Source organism: Chroicocephalus ridibundus, chromosome 3 (genome assembly GCF_963924245.1).
Source record: "Chroicocephalus ridibundus chromosome 3, bChrRid1.1, whole genome shotgun sequence".
Lineage (NCBI taxonomy): Eukaryota > Metazoa > Chordata > Aves > Charadriiformes > Laridae > Chroicocephalus > Chroicocephalus ridibundus.
This window is the reverse complement of record NC_086286.1, coordinates 49,321,962-49,339,672: the sequence shown is the minus strand read 5'-3', so window position 1 is coordinate 49,339,672 and position 17,711 is coordinate 49,321,962. Positions and strand designations below refer to the sequence as shown.

Here is a 17,711-nt window from a genome sequence, read left to right as displayed (position 1 = left end):
GTAGATTGCGCTGTATCTATTTTATGCCCAAGGTGAACACCTATACGTGACCATGGGAAAAAGGAACTAAATGCCACAATAGGGATGTTTTTGAGTTGCTGGGCTGGCTGAACCTAGCCTGCTCAGCATGCTGAGAAGCAGATAACCCATGCAATTTTATCTAGCAAGTAAAAGGGCAAAAAGATATCAACAGACCTGCTGGCCAAGGAGCCTGGTGTTCAGGACAGCCAAAAGAAGGGACAGCTGGAGTCAGGCACACATTTGGGCATGGCGTGTAGCCCTGGGCAAAGGGAACAGAGCAGGGAAGCTCTCCTAACAGACAAGAGCTTGCATGGTGGGCCCTGCAAGAAGGTCCGTATGCCCTAAGACTGAGGGTAGCCTCAGTAGGCTGAACCTCCCCCTGTAAAGGGGGAGAGGTATTAGGCCTTCCTCAGGGCAATTTAGCATCCAGATGTATCCTCTGCCCTGAATTGCTCTCTCCTCCCTAATGCGAATTTCTATATCTTTTTCCTCCAGTGGCTGACGCGTAATAATAAAATGGAGTAGCAGGAGAGGAAAAGCTCTCCGAGACCACATGTTTACCTGCGGCAGTGGCAGACGCAGCTAGCCCTTATTGTAGCTCACTGGACACAGGTAGCTCCATTTTTCTGCTGCATAAGAAATACATGTCTGTGGTGGTGTTAATTTACACTTGCTATGGGCCATTTTACAACTTGGTTTTAGTGTGGGAAGAAACAGCAGGGCTTGCTTCCCTGAGCTCTGTCCTCTTTATGTATTGCTAGCCCTAGGCACTGCTAATTCTCACTTTGATGCTCAGTACACTAAAGCAGGGACAGCATAGCAAAATCTGTCTCTAAGTGGCTCAGTTTCCTGGCCACACTACGCAGTTCTAGGCTCTTTGGAAACATGCTGCAAAGCAGATGAAGAAGTTGCACTGTATAGATCAGTTTGGCTCCTGAGAGGTAAAAGACCTGTTCTGACTGCCCTAGGGCTATCCTGGGTTTGCACTGGTGAAGGCAGGAGAAGACTCTGACCCTCTGATTTTAGGAAGGAAGGAACCAGGGTGAGTGAGAAGCTGATTTTTTAGTCAACAGCAGGACATCTTCACACCTAGTAGAAACATCATCTTGTCTGCCCTGGACCAGACTGATCTTAACTGCTAATATGTAGCCAAAATACCTTTAGGGTATTTTATGAGGTCAGCAGGCCCTCAGCATGTTACCATAACGGTTTTCTTCAGTCCTCACAAATCCAAAGAACAAAAGGGACAAAATTTCTTATCAGACCATGTCTTCCACCTTGGCTGTCTTATCCCATGGAGTCCTCTACAGCTATGCTGCCTTTTTGCATTGACTGAAGACACTCTGATAATATGACTCTTATCTTACTTTAAATGTTCCATCATTTTTTGACCTAATTTCGTACCCTGCACTATACTTTCTCTTAGCCTTCCTGTTCCACCTAGGATGAAATGTGACACAATACATGAGAATTAACAGGTATAATTCTTCTTTCTCTTTTCATTTAACAGAAATAAGCCCGTGTAGGAGAAATGACCATTGCTCTGTGTGCAGTCAGCACATGGAATAAGCTGGGTCCAAAACCTGCAGCACAGCTACAGAAGATGTTCATGAGTGCATAGTAGGTTTCCTGGGCTCCCTTTCAGCTTCCAGACAGATTAAGAAATGACGTACAAAAAGCTCACTGACGGTAAAACTTCCTATTAAGTCTACTTCAGTAGAAACCTTGACCACAAGAAGAAGAGCCCCATTGCACCTTATGTTATTTGCTAAGCCTGCAGATAATGCATACCATGGAGAACATGTTTTGAACTCTTGAGGACCTAATTACTTTGCTACACATTTTTTCTAGCAGCAGGTTTCAAAGCACCTCATAAAGATTACCCCAGCTTTCCAGGGAAACAAATCAAATCACCACCAGGAGTGGTGAACAGATCGGCTGAAAGTCCTCAGCTGCTCAATATAGCTCAGTCTCCATCTCCTCAGCTAAACCGCATCAGCAAGGACCACAGAAGGAGCAAAGTGAAAGCTGGAGAGAAGCATCTATGTTCAACTCTTTCCTCACCTGGCCATTTTAATGTCTTTAGGGATAGATCATATTCATTGCTCATGAAAAGTCTGTATGTGAAGCCTGATGGTGAAACCATCAAGGTGCGGCTTAGAGGGGGCAAAGGGGCAAACACCCCTTAGAGAAATACACACGAGTCAAAAGGCATTAGGAAAAGTCTGATGGACTGGGTGGAGGGTTTACCTGGTATCAAACTTTCCCGACTGGTTTTGGAAGCATTTCTCATCTTCTGCATATGATTTTTGTCCATTTAACCCCTTCAGCAAAAGTTTCAGTTCCAATGGGTTTTGTTTCTGCTCTGAATGGCTGAGATGCTGGATGAGGAAAGCCAACATTTCTCTGGGTATGTTAAACCTCATTAATATTTATTGGCCTTCTGAGGATTTACTTAACTATCTGCTTAGCTCTGTTGGACAGATGACTTTTTGATGAATTTCATTGCTTGTTTGATGCCTGTTTGTACCTTCATTACCCAGTCAGGCTTTAAGTCATGCCCTGTACCGAGAGACTTGCTGGAATTACTTAGGTTCAGGTAAAGTCTTTGCCTCCTGTTTTTCATTCACACCTTAATCTCCAGATGTAGCCAGGTCAAAAACAGACAAAAAAAGTCGAAACACAAAAGCTTTTTGGAAAAACTGGAAATGGCCTACTGCAGTTGCAATATCAATAGCAAAATAACTCAAAATATCCCATGTAAAAATACTTAAGTAATGGATCAGTCACTGGACCTACTTCCATCCAGAGCTATTAAAGTTTGGGATAAATCATTTAATCTGACTTAACGTGCTGCATTGTCTATTTCAAATCACTTTTCAGGCCTAAAGGTGAACTTCAGGTCAACTTGCAGGAAAAATCTGGAATAGCTCCACTACATACCCCTCTAGACTTACCTCTGTGTAAAAGAGATGAGCATCTGGCCCTAGAAAATGTGATCAGACATTGTCAGTGGTGCACAGGATGGTTGATATGGGGGGGGGGGGATCGTGTGCAAGTCAGCCATCTGCTCTGTCTGAGATTGTGAATTTGGCATGAAGAACACACTTTTAAAGCAATTTACATCACTTTTTTTTTTCTATTTCATTTCATCTTTTCTTAAACCTTTCCACCATTTCACACATATCTTGGTGTTCTTTTACTTTCTGTAACAAGTACTATTGCTTCTCAGGACTTCCTTCCTTTCCAGTGTATGCCCAGCATCAACCCTGAAGGCATTTCATGAGTGATACAGTGCAATACAACGCTCCCTTCTGTAGAGCCTGCCTTTGTTCATGGTAAGGATTTAAAGGGTGTTACATTCATGGCAGATACACAGAATTTGAAATATGCTAATGCCATTAACTAAGCTGACTTTAAAAAAGGTTTTGTTATTAAAATAGACATGTGCACACATGAAACACAGAGAAAACCAAGTGAGTGTTCTACCAGCAGTCTCCTAAGAGGAAACTGAGCATTTCATCACTCAGAGACTTCTCCTTTGTCAATTGTTTTGTCCACTTGTGCCTTGATTTCTGAGTAGAGCCACACACTTTAAAATCCTGAGCCTTACCAGAACTCTCCATCATCCAGCGCTGCCTGAGATAGGCGTTTCTGCTCCGATGGACTGACTGAACGCCACTCTGGAGAGCTGCAAAAAAACAAACCCAAGCTTAACTATAAGTATGTGGCAATTAATTTTGGTAGAAAAAAGTGAAACAAAAATGAAGCCATGCATTTGTGCAAAGATATATTTAAAAGTGTATTTTGGGGAGGAACGTAGCATTATTTTTTACTATTTAATTTTTTTTCTTTTGCCCTTCCATTTCCTTCGGTTGTAAAACCAGACTGGTTTTCAGACCAATACTGTTGTAGGTACTTAGAGGGGGAAATACAATAACCCTTTTCAGATTATCTCCAGTGGGACAAAGTATGGATGTTGTGATACAAGTACTACAACAACAGGCTTGCAGAAAAATAAATTAAAATATCACTCCAAATCTATAATTTTTCCAATCGGGAGCATCTTAAAATTAACTTAGCTTATTTATATTAATGCATGATTTTTCCTAATGCTAGATTTTGGGGGCTAAACAGCCTTGACAGGGTCCCCTTGATTGAGTAGCTTTGAAAATACTGAGGGTGACATGTAATATGGCAGTAATACTGTTAAGCATGTGTAAACCCTTGATTTAATTTTCTGTGGAATAGCTGGGGCTGCAGAAGGCTAGCTGTGGAGCAGCAGCTGGGATTTGGCCTTTGTGAGACCAGTGTATGGGACAGCTCACGCACTTGTCACTCCAAGGGCCGTTCCACTCGACCTGTCCCCAGGGGTTCCTTATCCTGATGAGCTGCACTTGCATCCCCCGATAGCTCACCTGGGGAAAAAGGAAATAGAGAAAATACCAAGTGTCAGTAGCTAGGAAGCAGGTCTCCAGTGTACAAAGGCTGGGACAGCTGGGTAAAAGGTACAGACTGCTACAGGAGATGTGGGAGGGAAAGATGGATGGAAATTTGGACAGTTTTGTCAGGATAACTCCCCTCATCACCCGAGGACAGGGGACACTCCCTTATCTTTTCCCCAGGTCTCTCCTTACGCCGCACTGCTGAACATACCTCATCGATGCCAGTCACGGAGTAAGCATGGCCCTTTATAAGGCCAAAGCAGGTTTTGGCTTCTGACTCGGCAGCACTGCTGGTCTGAAATATGGGAAAAAGATGTGAATCTCTCTTTTCGACATGAGACCGCAAGTGGTGCCACCTGGTCCCTTCCAAGCCTCAGGTGGGAAGTCAGTGGCTAACGAATACTATGAACAGGAAACTTGTTTTTCTGCTTGATGCAACAGTGAAGGTGCAATGGTGCCCTTTGAGGAAAGGATTTTGATTTTTATTTTTATTTTAGCATTATTCACCCAGAGGGAAAATAAGGTGATTCCCGACTGAAATGCCTTCTCTACCACTGTGATTTTGTATCAATACTATTTACATTTCCAGGATCTCAATCTAAACTCCCATTCAGATGTAGTTTGTGTCAGTTTAAGGTATGGGAAAAGGTGTTCTCAGATTGAGATCAGGTGTTAATATGGTCTCATTTCTTGTAAAAAGACATTGATGGAGTAGTGATGGCAGTGAAGGGTCCCATCAGCCAGCTGAGTATCAGACACTCTCTCTAGTTCAATGAATACTTTATTAGTCTTTGCAAGCAGCAAAGCTTCATCAGGAGAGAAAGGGAAACTAAAATCAGAAAAAAATGAACCCTAAAGTTGAGGGCACAGTCTTGAGTAAAAGAGAGCTTGCGGAAAAGCCTTGCTTTCAGTCAGGCTGGCAATGGGTCTGAGACAACAGGTCTTTCTCACCCAGCCAAATGTTCAACAATGAGGCTCTCGGGCAGAGGGCAAATGAAAGCCTCCTTCCTTCTACCCCAGCCTGGGCACTTCTTTTGCCTTTTTTACAACTGTCTGAAATGAAACATTTTGTGCTTGGTGGGATTTTTCATTTGCTCTGAAAACTTTTTTTCCAGCTGCTCATTCTGGTGGAGAAACTTGGCATACATTTGTTTCCAAACCACCTTTTCCACTGAGCACAATGAGCAAGGAACAGAATGAGAATGGGGCTATTGCTGTAGAGCAGCTCAGGCATTTTTTGCCAGAAAGTCAAGGAGACGTGGGTGGAGGTTTCAGTCTCTGGAGGGATAAACCTTACATACCTTAAACCCCCTGTTTACAAACAAACAAACAAACTGATCCTGAAAATTGTCTTGAGTCCCCTAAGGTGTTGATATGGAATTCAGGGCTGAAAAAAACCCAATTTTGTAGTGTCTAGAACCAGTAAGTCCTCAAAAAGCTGTGGCCGATTTTAATGTTAAGTGACAAAATAAGTCGGGAAATAAAGTTCACTCTCACTGAGTGCTCATACTCATGTCATATAGTGGTCATCACCTGTTGAAAAGTGATGAATATGTTTATTTTCTTTTAAAGAACTGTACTAAGGACTACATTAATATTACATATCTATCAGTTCACAGCTATTATTTGCAGAGTTAAGTGCATATCCGTCTACTTGTCATTAATTTAATCTACCTTTAAAAAGTACTTTTTTAACACAGAAACCACAAAACTAAACTGAGAAATTCAGACCCCATTTCTTACTTACATCAATAGAGCAGCCCACCATTGAGCGTCTTTTCAGAGCTTTCTCTAGGATTTCATAGAAATTTTCAGGAGCCTTTTTAACCTCATACATTTCTCCTACACCCCCAGTGAAATCCTCCATGGCTTCTATTGTACTGCCTCCTTTCAGAGCCTCGTAGCTGCCGTTCAGCCTGGAAAACACATGCTGACCGTGAGACATGCTTTCAAAACTTTGAAGATAGATACCTGTGTTTGAGAGCTTTCTCACGCGGGTGTAAAATTGCAGCAATGGCACTGAAGCCAAAAGAAGTACCCCAGAATGTACCCAGGATATATGGGAGGAGTATTGGGATCATTCTGCTTTCCTTCTTATTGCGTTTTTAACAAGTCATTCATTTCTCCACATCCTTGAAGCCTGGGGCTTTTCTTTCTTTAATGCCAGTTGTCAGGCCGGCAAGGACTGAATATCCCTGTGTGTCAGTGGCTTGCTACCTGCTAAATCATTTAAAAATACAGAGTTAGCCAGAACCATCAAACAAGGTCTCAGCAGAGACATAAATGGCAGGATTCAGGCTTTGGTATGAGCGAGGGCTGTATCTAGTGGTGTGCTGGAAGCTGGACCAGCTCACAAGAGATAGACATAACATATTTAGATCACGGCAGCAGCAAATGCAAAAAAGCCCACCACCACCACTAAAAAATACCGGATAGAAGCCATTCACTTGAGTCGTGAATAATGTATGTACAAATTGTGAATAATGTATGTACAAATAGCGAATCATGTATGCACAGTGTGACTTACTTGGCGTAGGCTTTCTCTAGTAAGGCACTCCAAAATTCATTGTGTTCAGCTGAGTGCAGGAAAACCAAACGGCCTTTGAAGGTGGGTAATCGGTCATCAATCACAACATCCAGCCACTCGTTGTGCTGCCAAAACTATTTAGAAAGGGTAGGGCATGAGTTTGCTGACAGCACCTAATTTCCTGAGTGCAGGACTCTGTTGTCCCAGCACTTCTAATTGTAAGTTAGTGGCAATCCTAGGCTCGATTAGAAGTCGTAGGTGTATCGTTCATTCCCAGTATACCATGATAGACTGCTCTGAAGGAAAGGTAATCTATGTTAAGAAAAGACTAAGACTAAAAATGTAGAGCTGTACTGTAGCTCCTTGTCTGGAAAATGTCACTCTGGAAATGTCACTACTGGAAAAGTGTAGAGCTGTACTGTGGCTCCTTGACTGGAAAATGTAGCTACACAAGTGGTCACCACATGATCCAAGACACCTTTAAGACACACACGTATCACAAATTCCAGTTCAACTCCTTTAAGGCCTTATATCCTAAGTAGTTTTTTTATGCCCAGGAAAATGTGAAATGATTTCTAAAGCCATATATCTCTTGACAGAGCAGAAGTGACGATGTGTGTGCCTGCGGGAGGCTGACATAGCCCTCTAGGTCGTTCCTCAAAACACGAACAACACTGTAAGCTCAGCAATCCCTGTTTTTTCAATGTCTCTTCCATGATAACCAAAAACCCCACCGCAAAATAGACCATGACATGTAGTGACCAACTGCTCAGAAATGTGTTCATGCTAATACCAGATGTTCATCTTACCTGGAAGTGAAATATTCCAGCATAATCTGGCCCAAAATTTTGATCCAGTGGCACCACTCTTGCTAGCGTTTTTTCATTCAGTGTGAGAGAAGCTATGGCTGCTAATAGCCAGCAGTCACCTGTGAATTGAGAAGGGGGAAAAAACCCTAATTTTCTTCCCTTCAGGAGGAGAAGGTGGCGTAGAGGCCAGAGGACATGTTATGGCAGTTAGCTGTCACTGCTCCTGAAATCCAAATCCGTGTGTCCCCAGGCAGCATGTCCCTGCCCAGCCAGGGCAGAGACTGTGCTGCAGTCTGGAGGTGCTGGTGGACAAAAGGCTCCCTTGCGCTCACAGTTCCCTCGCGTGGAGATCCCGCCCTGACTTTGAATCCAACTGTACCAGGATAGCCCCTGGCACAGATGGGAGGGTGCTACCAAAGAGGTGTCTGTGGGCAAGGTGAGCATGGGCAGTACCTCCAGCTTCACTGCTCCTTCCAGTTCAGGAGGGACAACATCCCCTCATGTGTGAGGATATTCCTGCTGCTCCTCATGGGGTGTAGGCATGAATGCGTCCACCCAGGGGGAATCACTCACCAAGATCCCCTTGGCAAATGTCAGTTCTCGTGGCTCCTCCAAGGATAAACTTGGGGTCTTTGACAATGTCCTGAGAGAGTGGGAGAGAGACACAAAAATGACTTAGACCATGCCAGGAAAATACCACCACCACTCTGAGCCCAGATGTGCAGCACTGTGTGTGCCACATCAGCTGTATTAGCCTGCAGCAGTGTAGCCACCACGAAAAACTAGATGGGGAATCTTTGCTAATTAATTATAATGTAGAGCGATTAAAGAACCAACTATTCTCATTTTTTTCATAATTAGTTGGCTGACAATTAAAGGCTGACGTCCTTTATTCGTCTGTAGGCAATTGTTAATATATCATAGCACCTCCTGGTCTAGGATCTCAGTGTTAGGATACAACCCTGGATAAAGTTTTTTTGGTTGTTTGGTTGGTGTTTTTTTCTCCACAATGGCTGGAAAAACTAAAACTGGCAATTTACCTTTAAGTGCACTATTAAGGGCTTTGTTTATCTGCAGGTAATACCCGGTACATGCAGTGTCTGACAACCATGAGTCCATTTCCTCCTCAAATGAGCAAACAACAAAGGTAGATTCCAGCCTTGTTTGTTTTACCAAGTTAGTTTTTAGGAGGAGGGAACACTACCCACCCTTGTGTGCTCAGAGGGACTGGTGCTCATGGTGGCATTCTCAAGCATTCATTTGATTGTTTTAGTTCAATTACTAGTTCCACAGCTGATTAGAAAAAAAATACAGTGGTAAACCAATAAATGTTGCAGGAATTCTCCTCTTTTCTCCCCTTTCCCATGAACTGTAAATTGAATTTAAGTGATTGAACTGACTAGAAAAGGGAGGAGGAGGGTATCTAATACATTACTGGAGGAATATGCCTGTAGTTAATCAGTCTGCCCTGATATGTTACTGCAGACCCTATGGCATGAAGCAGACCCCCTGCCTGACTGGCAGAAGATTCCATAAAGAAAAAAGCTGAGGAGGGGGGCCGGGAATAGAAGAACACATTCAGTCATTTAACCCCTGCATTTGCCTAGAAGGAAACTGAGTTGCTTTTGGTTCATAACACTGCATTTTTTGAGGCCATCAGGGCAGGGTATTGCTAATTTTGTTCAGCTTTCTGCACTTATTGGTGAAGCATCTGGCTGCTCGCCACCACTGGAGCCAGGACATGGTCCCCTGTGAACCAGCACTGCTCCTGTGAAGCTGACCCTGCAGAGGCGATACTCAGGAGGAAGCTGGTTTACATATTTTTTGTTTGCCTTTGCCGGGGAGGAGGTGATGGCCAGGATGTGCCTCAGCCACAGGTGCTCTGGGGAGGAGATACTGCATCATGTCGTGTCCCTGGTGTGTGGAGCAAAAGGAAATCAAAGAGCAGCTCCTCCTTACCTGGCCCACCTGCTTGTTAAATACACTCAGTCTTGTGGGGACTGGACGTGAACAATAAAAAATGCAGCTCATTGCCTTTAGACATAAATATAACAACAGCTGATAATGTAGATGAATTTTAATAACATGCCTTGTTTTATCATCATTGCTCCTGGGGAACATAATTCTCGCAGCGAGATCTGTATTTAGCTGTTACCAAGAAACTCTGTTTGTTAGCAAGGGATGAGATAAAAAACCTTTCTGCTGACATAGGTCTGAACATTATATTGATGGCTCATTGCGTATTACACAGATCTACAACTGACATATGGAAAGATATTTTCAATCTTCTATGTCTAAAGCAAACGAACCCAATAATAATAAAAAAAATCAATAAAAAGGAATTGAAAGTATTTTGACTGGACCTGTGCCACATTCTCCGCTACACAAAAGAAAAACACACTCTGCAGTTTTTGAGAGGGTGTTGCAAAAATATTAATTTTAAAGGGATTTTCAGGCTGGATGGTATAATAATGTGTATCAGGCCTTTCAGGATGTTAAAGGACAAAACCCAGAGGTGAATCATGCGTTCACACAGAGCATACAGTAATTCAAGGATTCGCCTGCACAAGGATATTGCTTAGAAGTAGGGACATGCAATCCTCAGAGAGATGAAACAAGGTGATCCATGACTCTCCTGATGCTACATCAAACCTGTGTTTCTTTAGACTCAAAGGAAAACAAATTGCATCCCCTGCACCTCCGTCTCACGTTGGTGAAGGGGGTACATGGAGGCCTAAGAAAGGCTGAGGGCGAGGCCAGTTAGTTGTTTCTGTGATTACATTTCTCTGCGCAGTTCCAGCATACAGTACCTGTAATACTGGTTGCCAGTGGCTGTTCATATTAGGAGAATTTCCTTCTTACTTCCTCCTGTAGACCATAGACTCATTTGTCTTTCCTTTTTGGCGTTTTTTTTTTTTTCGTTCTTCAACCTATATGTCTAACTTTCCTAGACACTGAACTGTTGAATTTATCCCAGAAGTTGAATGTAGACATAAATTAAGAAGGGAAAAGGGAAAATGGAAAAGGGAAGGAGAAAATGGAAGGGAAGGGAAGGGAAGGGAAGGGAAGGGAAGGGAAGGGAAGGGAAGGGAAGGGAAGGGAAGGGAAGGGAAGGGAAGGGAAGGGAAGGGAAGGGAAAAGGAGAGGAGAGGAGAGGAGAGGAGAGGAGAGGAGAGGAGAGGAGAGGAGAGGAGAGGAGAGGAGAGGAGAGGAGAGGAGAGGAGAGGAGAGGAGAGGAGAGGAGAGGAGAGGAGAGGGACTTCTATTCTTCAGATTGTTCTAAAATTTTCATAAGGTATAGTTCCAAAGACTTAATTTGTAATGAAAAGGGACTGCTACAAGAAATCATGAAATATCTTTCTAAATCTTAGAGCACTTAAGATTTATGTAGAAAATGAGATATTCAGCTGGTGCAGAGCCATGTAGCTCACTGATTGCAGGTGGAGATTTACAGATTAGGGCTAGCTGAGGGTCTTCACGCTGCATACAAACGTGTATACATGCAGGTATATGCGTGTCAAGATAATGAGAGAGCCTTCTCTACTCTCATTACTAAAGGTTAACTCTAACAGGGTGTAAATCTGAAGACTAACATTATTTGGCCCTGCAATCTCCTGCGTGTATTGTGCTACGCTTAATTCAAGCTACTGTAAAATACTTGTAGGAGAGGCAGTAAAAACCAGTCACCGTGAAAAGCAGTTTGAACACAAATACCCTAGGGAGAGGCTGTGCTCTTGTGCTTACCCTCTCCAGCACCACGGCTTCGCTAGCTGAGCTGTGGCGACTAACCTGGCTCCAGGCCTATATCCCACTTGCAAAGTAAAACGTGTTAACTTGAAATGGTGTTACAGTGCCTCTATTTTGCTGCTGTTCCTGGGGGATAATAGAGGTGAAACTGATTTAGCTCAAATGCTGAGGAGCCAGAGAAGAGCATAACTAAAACCCTGCCCTTATACATCCTCTCAGCCTCCTCTGAGCTTTATTTCTCTCTGTGCGGCTCACAAATGTTCACTTTTTTGCATGGTGGGAATTGGAGCGTAAAGGCAGATACTGTTTCAGGTAACTTACTCATCCTGGAAATGTTTCCAGTTCAGTGTGCAAAGATCCTGAAGAAGAGAGTGACAACTACAACAGACAGACCACCCTTTGCTGTCCCTGGGTACCGCACACAAGGACACACAAGCTCTCAGCTGCTCCTGGTGACGTTTTATAGCAAAGTTTAACTCTTGTGAAGGCCCAAATGGAAATAAAAGAGACAAATTAGCACCTAATGGCTGGCTAAAGGAAAATCATTCTTTCTGATTTAGTGTTGCAGGTACTTGCATTTTTGATGTCACACAGCAGTCTGGAGTCACCACACCAAAAGCAGCTCAGCCCCACAGTCCCGTACTGTGCTGGAGGGGCCACCCCACAGCCCACCTGGCTTTTGGGACACAGATAGGCAAGGCAGGTAAGTGCAGGAGCTGCACTTACCATGTGTTGGGAACTCCTATTTTTCCACAGATGAAACTTATCCAGGAGTAATAGCTTTAATTCTGGTCTGTAGTGTAACCGTGTTAACGGCCAGATGCTGAGGCATTTGAATGACTATCATTGTGGATTAAGTTAAGCCAAAACTTAAACCCTTCTTTAAGCTTATTTTGTTCTTTTTCTCCTTTGGTATCAGTGTCGCCAAAGGAAAGTTTTCTACTAAGGGAGAAGCTTTCAGACTATGAAGAAAAAGAGTATAAACGTCAGTCATTAGCAAAGAAATGAAATGTAGCCACAAATTTTCTGTGGTTATTAGTTACAGTTAAGCGGGGAGAAGAAACCTGGAGTGATGTTCGATTTGTGATCCGAGAGCATGTGACCAGTGAAGCTTCAGGCTCTTGCTGTGTTATTAATGATTGTTATGCAAGATGCATTAAGAGATACTCATCAAGCCCTTGGCTACTGCTGAATGGCTCAGTAACCATGGCATGTGTTTGTAATCTCTGTGTTTCACGATGTAAGAGAGCAAGTAAAGTGTAAAAGTCTCATACTCTAAAAGTGAAAATGTTTGAATTTTTAGAGTTTTTTTAACCTTAGTTATGAATTTACCACATTAATGACACTTGATTTTTACATAGTTAGAAAATCATCATAATGCATTTTATCTTGTTTTCATCTTCACATTGCTTTTGTTTGGTAATAATGAGAGAGAAGGCTGATTGCAAGCTGTTTATGCATGTACATAAATACACATGCATAAAGGGTGTCTATACAACCAGCTACATCTAAAAAATGGGGTGAAGCCTTCCAAACCCTCTCGTCCCACAGCTTGAGCTCTTTGTGGGTGACATGCCGACCCTGTGCTGCTGCCCCTGAGGTGAGAAGAGTTTCCCCCTGCACTTTGCCTCCGCATCTCCCTGATCACTCCACGCGTTTGGTGTGGTCCCAACACACGGCAACGTCTGACTTCTGGCAGGATGAAAGGAGTGAAAGGGCCCACCCTCCTCCGCCCAGCAGCACACTCACCCCAGGCCTCTTCCAGACGAAGGGAACAGGCGGCTTTTCACTGAAGAAGAGAGAGGAGTTGCAGGCGGGGAAGTCGGGGTCCTCGAACAAGACGCCCCTGCGCAGGCAATCCTGCTTCAGCTCCTCGTAGGTCTTCCCTGAGCTGATGGTGGGACGCGCGGCCCCAGGCAGTGCGGGCGGCCTCGGCTTCGAGTCTTGGTGCAGGTAGGGCATGGCTCCCTCCCTCAGAGAAATACCGGGGAGACGAAGCTTAGCAGGCGCTGGGAGGCAGAAGGTAGGGGGGGAAGAGGGGGAAAAGGAAGAGGGAGCAAAAATACCTCTAGCGCCTTGTGAAGGAAAAGGGGGAGGAAAGAAGTGTGGTATGGAGGAGGCAGTGGCGTCCTCCAGCCCTCCTCCGTCGCGCCTCCTTGAACTGCAGGGTGAGACCGACCTCCCGGCTGCTCCCAACAGCGGCAGAGGCAAACACCCTGAAAGCAAACAGGGAAGGAAAGCGGCCAGCCCCGGCCATGCCGGCTGCGGGAGCGGCCAGGCGGTGCCCTGTCCTCCTCCCCCGGGGCAGAGCAGCCATGCCCGCCCCGTGGGAAGGGTGTGTGCAGGGCCTGGCGTCCCTCCCTGGCAGGCACGGGCCAGGCAGGAGGTTGCCGCTGGGCTGGGGATGACTTCAAGGTGCCCAGCAGCCAGCCAGGGCCCTGCATCGTGCTATGGTGGGAAGCCCCCAGAGAGAAACCAGAGCCACATGGCGGGGTGTAACCGCTGTTTCTCACAGGTGGGAGAGCAGCCTGGCACGGCTGGTGGCGGGGCTGTCTCGGCGGGCAGGTCTTGATGCCTTCAGGATGGACAGCAGAGCCCAGAGGTGGCCATGGCCAGGGACGCTCTGCCAGTGTGGGGCTGGTTTTGGGTCAAGGGCTGGGTGTGTGCAGGAGGGATGGCCCCAGGTTTGGGGTGGTGCTAGATGGTGGGGAGGGCTCGGACCAGGATATGCACTGGTGAGGCCACAACTCAAACACTGTGTTCAGTTTTGGGCCCCTTGTCACGTCCCACTCTCAGGAAAGAACAGGGGTAAGCAACTCAGATTTGTAAATCCCCAACAGGGTGGACTAAGGTGAGATAAATCTCAAGGTCCATATACAAACATTTATTAGTTTCCCAAAATGGTTAGTATAGGTCTTAGCAAGTCCACGATAATTGGTTAGGCATATGGCAAATTATGGCAAAGTGAGGTATGCATTGTGTTACGTACCAACAGGTATAGGACAACTTATGGCAAGTGGTACTTGAGGTCGTTACTTAACAACGTTAACCGTTATTTAACAATTCTAAGAGAAAAGAGAAACTGAGCAATAGAGAAAGGAAAAGACAGAGGAAAAAGACAGAGATAAAGAGATCACCGGTCCTGGTTCCGGCATCTTTTTCAGGGAATCTTCCCAGGCATAATATTCTCCTTTCTTGGAAAAAATCTTCCCAGGTAGTGTCTTCTTTCTTGGGAAAAATCTTCCCAGGCACGATCTTCTTTGTTCCTCTTCTTTGTTCCCCTTCTTTGTTCCCCTTCTTTGTTACCTCTCTAGGGGGACTTATTTTCCCCTTTTATGTTTGCCGAATTAGCACGGTCCACCCCCCTGGCCAAGGACAGCCTCGTCTCAGGTTTCTCCCTTCTCCCAGGTGATGTGTAGCATGATTTGGGTGGAGAGACAAGTGCCATAGTCATATATGTTTAGCATGATCTCTATAATCTTCATTAGCATATGCAAGGTGTGCGCTTTCACATGCATTTTGTGGGTAATGAAGAAAAGGTCACTTATTGGACACAATGGCCTCGAGAACTGAGAACTAGCAAGCTCACCACACAAGTGGCAGAACTATCTTGTCTTCACAAGACACAGTCCTCCCACTGCTTTTCCAGTGCCTGTGAGTCTTATCAGCTCTTTGAATGTCAGGCCTGCATTATTTATTTCCTTGTGAGTGTTTGAGGCATTCCATTGAAGGCTTGGATGGCCTTCTTCCCCTTTTTGGGGAATTTACAGCCTGTCTCTTACACCCCACACCACAAGACATCAAGATTGTGGAGCAAGTCCAGAGAAGGCCAATGAAGCCGATGAGGGGTCCGGAGAACAAGTGAGAAGCGGCTGAGGGAACTGGGATTGTTTAGCCTGGAGGAAAGGAGGCTGAGGGGAGACCTTATCGCTCTCTACAACTGCCCAAACGGAGGTTGTAGCGAGGTGGGCGTCTGTCTCTTCTCCCAAGTTACAAGCGGTAGAACAAGAGGAAACAGCCTCAAGTTGCGCCAGGGGAGGTTTAGGATGGATATTAGGAAAAATTTCTTCACTGAAAGGATTGTCAAGCACTGGAACAGGCTGCCCAGGGAAGTGGTGGAATCACCATCCCTGGAGGCATTTAAAAGATGGGTAGACGTAGTGTTAGTTGTGGTTTTAGCAATGTTAGGTTGATGGTTGGACTTGATGATTTTAAAGGTCTTTTCCAACCTAGATGATTCTATGATTCTATGTGTGCTGAGCAGCAGGGAAAATCCAGGCAAAGTGTCAGAACATGCTACCCTGGGGGGGGATTTTAATAGACTATGCATTGAAGGAGTTCTGTTTGCACTGTAACGTGGGATTTTAAAATGAAATGCATACCTACTTGCTGTTGATTTCCAGGTTTCATGGCCTTGTTCATCGGACACTGTGCTGCTTCTGCTACCTGGCTTTTATGTACAACATCCTATCTCACATTGGACAGTAAAACACTGTGCTGGAGAGGACACCAGTCAATGCGCTGTGGATGCTCTGAAAGAATAATGGCAAGGCTCAGAGCCAGACAGGCACAGATATTCCTCTGTGCTTGGAAAGGCAAGAGATGACACCCTCTTGGATAAATTGCAGTTCCTATAACACAAAACATAGCCCTGAGTAGAAACAGCGCTCAGCCTGCCTTTGCTTTAATTGGCCCTTTGGTGGACTGGGCGAGCTTGCTGCCAAGACATGATTTATGGAGAGCAATTAGGTGAAACAGAATTAGTTCCTTTCTGTTCTGCTATTTTTCACAGAGTGCTGTGAGGAAACGTTTCTTTTTCAGAGCATATATTCCCATGTTTATTCCCTATAATTGCATCCATTGTTGATGTCTGCTGGCTCCCTGCTGAGACCAAGTTCCCATTGTCCAAATGTATGGATGCTGTCCAAACGTGTGAGAAGAGGCAGGCCTGGTGCTACAAATGTGGCCGTCATTTGACTGAAATTTAGGTCTGCAGAGGAGAGTCCAAGCAACTCACCTCAGCTTTTTCCACAGTCAGTGTAGAAGATCAGCACCTCCAGAAAGTGATCATCATGTCCTCATCCATAAGAGTCCTTTGGAGATGGCTGTGCCTTTTATTTGCCTGTAGGCAGACCCTCATGGACTAACTTAGGGTAGATGCGCAGCTATTAAATGTGTACAGTCAAGTGAGATGGATCCCACCCGAGAAGCTAAAGCATGTAAAGGGCATTTAAGTGCCAACACAAGCCCGGGGACATGAAGTACCCGATGTCCCACATTCAGCCAGCAGCAAAACCAGGAATGCACTTTATCCACACCACCTCTCTGTGGGCCAAGGCACATCCTCACACACCAGACTCACGTGCTGACTGGGGAAGGAGACGTTCAGCCTCCTGGACATGTGGCCTCCACACCTGGTATGGCCCAAGGAGACTGACCATATATCGCTTCAAGGAATTTCTGCTTTTCAGAGTTCAGTTCCATACTGTGGGATGAGCTCTATGGGTGCTTGTTCTGCGGTGGGGGAATTCATGGAGTTTCTCTCTTTTGTGAACACTCTGACTTGTAATAAGGGATGTTTTCACGCTGCAGTCCTTCTCCCAGAGGACAGGGACAGCCTTTCCCTCTCCTCACCCTGCTGCTTCATGTCATGACACTGCGGGGAAACTTCGCATCTCTGAGATCTCAGCCTTGGTGTTGAACGTGGCTGAAAGTGCCCAGGAGAGGTGATGCCTGGGGAGGGCAGGTGGAAAAAAGAGGAATGAGCAGAAAATGGCAATAAAATGTCTCAGTTCTCATAAAATACAACACTTTGCTAGTCACACGTTAAGAATGATGGGCTCATCCCGAGGCTCTCTGGAAGGTCAGAAACATACAGATACATGTATCACTTACATACCTCCCTCACTCAAGTGTTTTACAAGGAAAGGGACTTCAAGCAGTTTTCCTCTTTTACCATGAAATCACTTTTTGAAAGCAGTGAGAAGTGCATTTCTCCCCTAAAATGACTGTTATTGCTACCACTTGGTGCTGTCAGTGGATACTCAGAGACTGTTACAGGTGAGAGGAAAGCGAAACACATCTCTTGTGATACTCCGTTATGGACAGACACCAACACCACGTTGCTACTGTCTCAGGAGAGCGGCAGGCAGGATTTGAACC

General features: G+C 45.0%; 1 protein-coding gene across 3 annotated transcripts in view; it reads right to left on the bottom strand.

Annotated features, from left to right (window-relative positions):
• The window catches only part of CAPN9 (calpain 9), a 35,636-nt gene extending 21,769 nt beyond the window's left edge, over window positions 1-13,867 (bottom strand). For all 3 annotated transcript variants that reach the window (XR_010070305.1, XR_010070304.1, XM_063329073.1), the window contains exons 1-9: window positions 13,616-13,867; window positions 13,299-13,521; window positions 8,376-8,445; window positions 7,803-7,921; window positions 6,994-7,127; window positions 6,214-6,382; window positions 4,678-4,761; window positions 4,354-4,439; window positions 3,635-3,712 (exon numbers count right to left, since the gene is read on the bottom strand). Coding sequence is in view for 1 of the 3 variants with exons in the window: in XM_063329073.1 (XP_063185143.1) it covers window positions 3,635-3,712; window positions 4,354-4,439; window positions 4,678-4,761; window positions 6,214-6,382; window positions 6,994-7,127; window positions 7,803-7,921; window positions 8,376-8,445; window positions 13,299-13,511 (953 nt within the window). In the remaining 2 variants the exon portion in view is untranslated. The remainder of the gene's footprint in view (window positions 1-3,634; window positions 3,713-4,353; window positions 4,440-4,677; window positions 4,762-6,213; window positions 6,383-6,993; window positions 7,128-7,802; window positions 7,922-8,375; window positions 8,446-13,298; window positions 13,522-13,615) is intronic.
• Window positions 13,868-17,711: the final 3,844 nt, after the last annotated feature.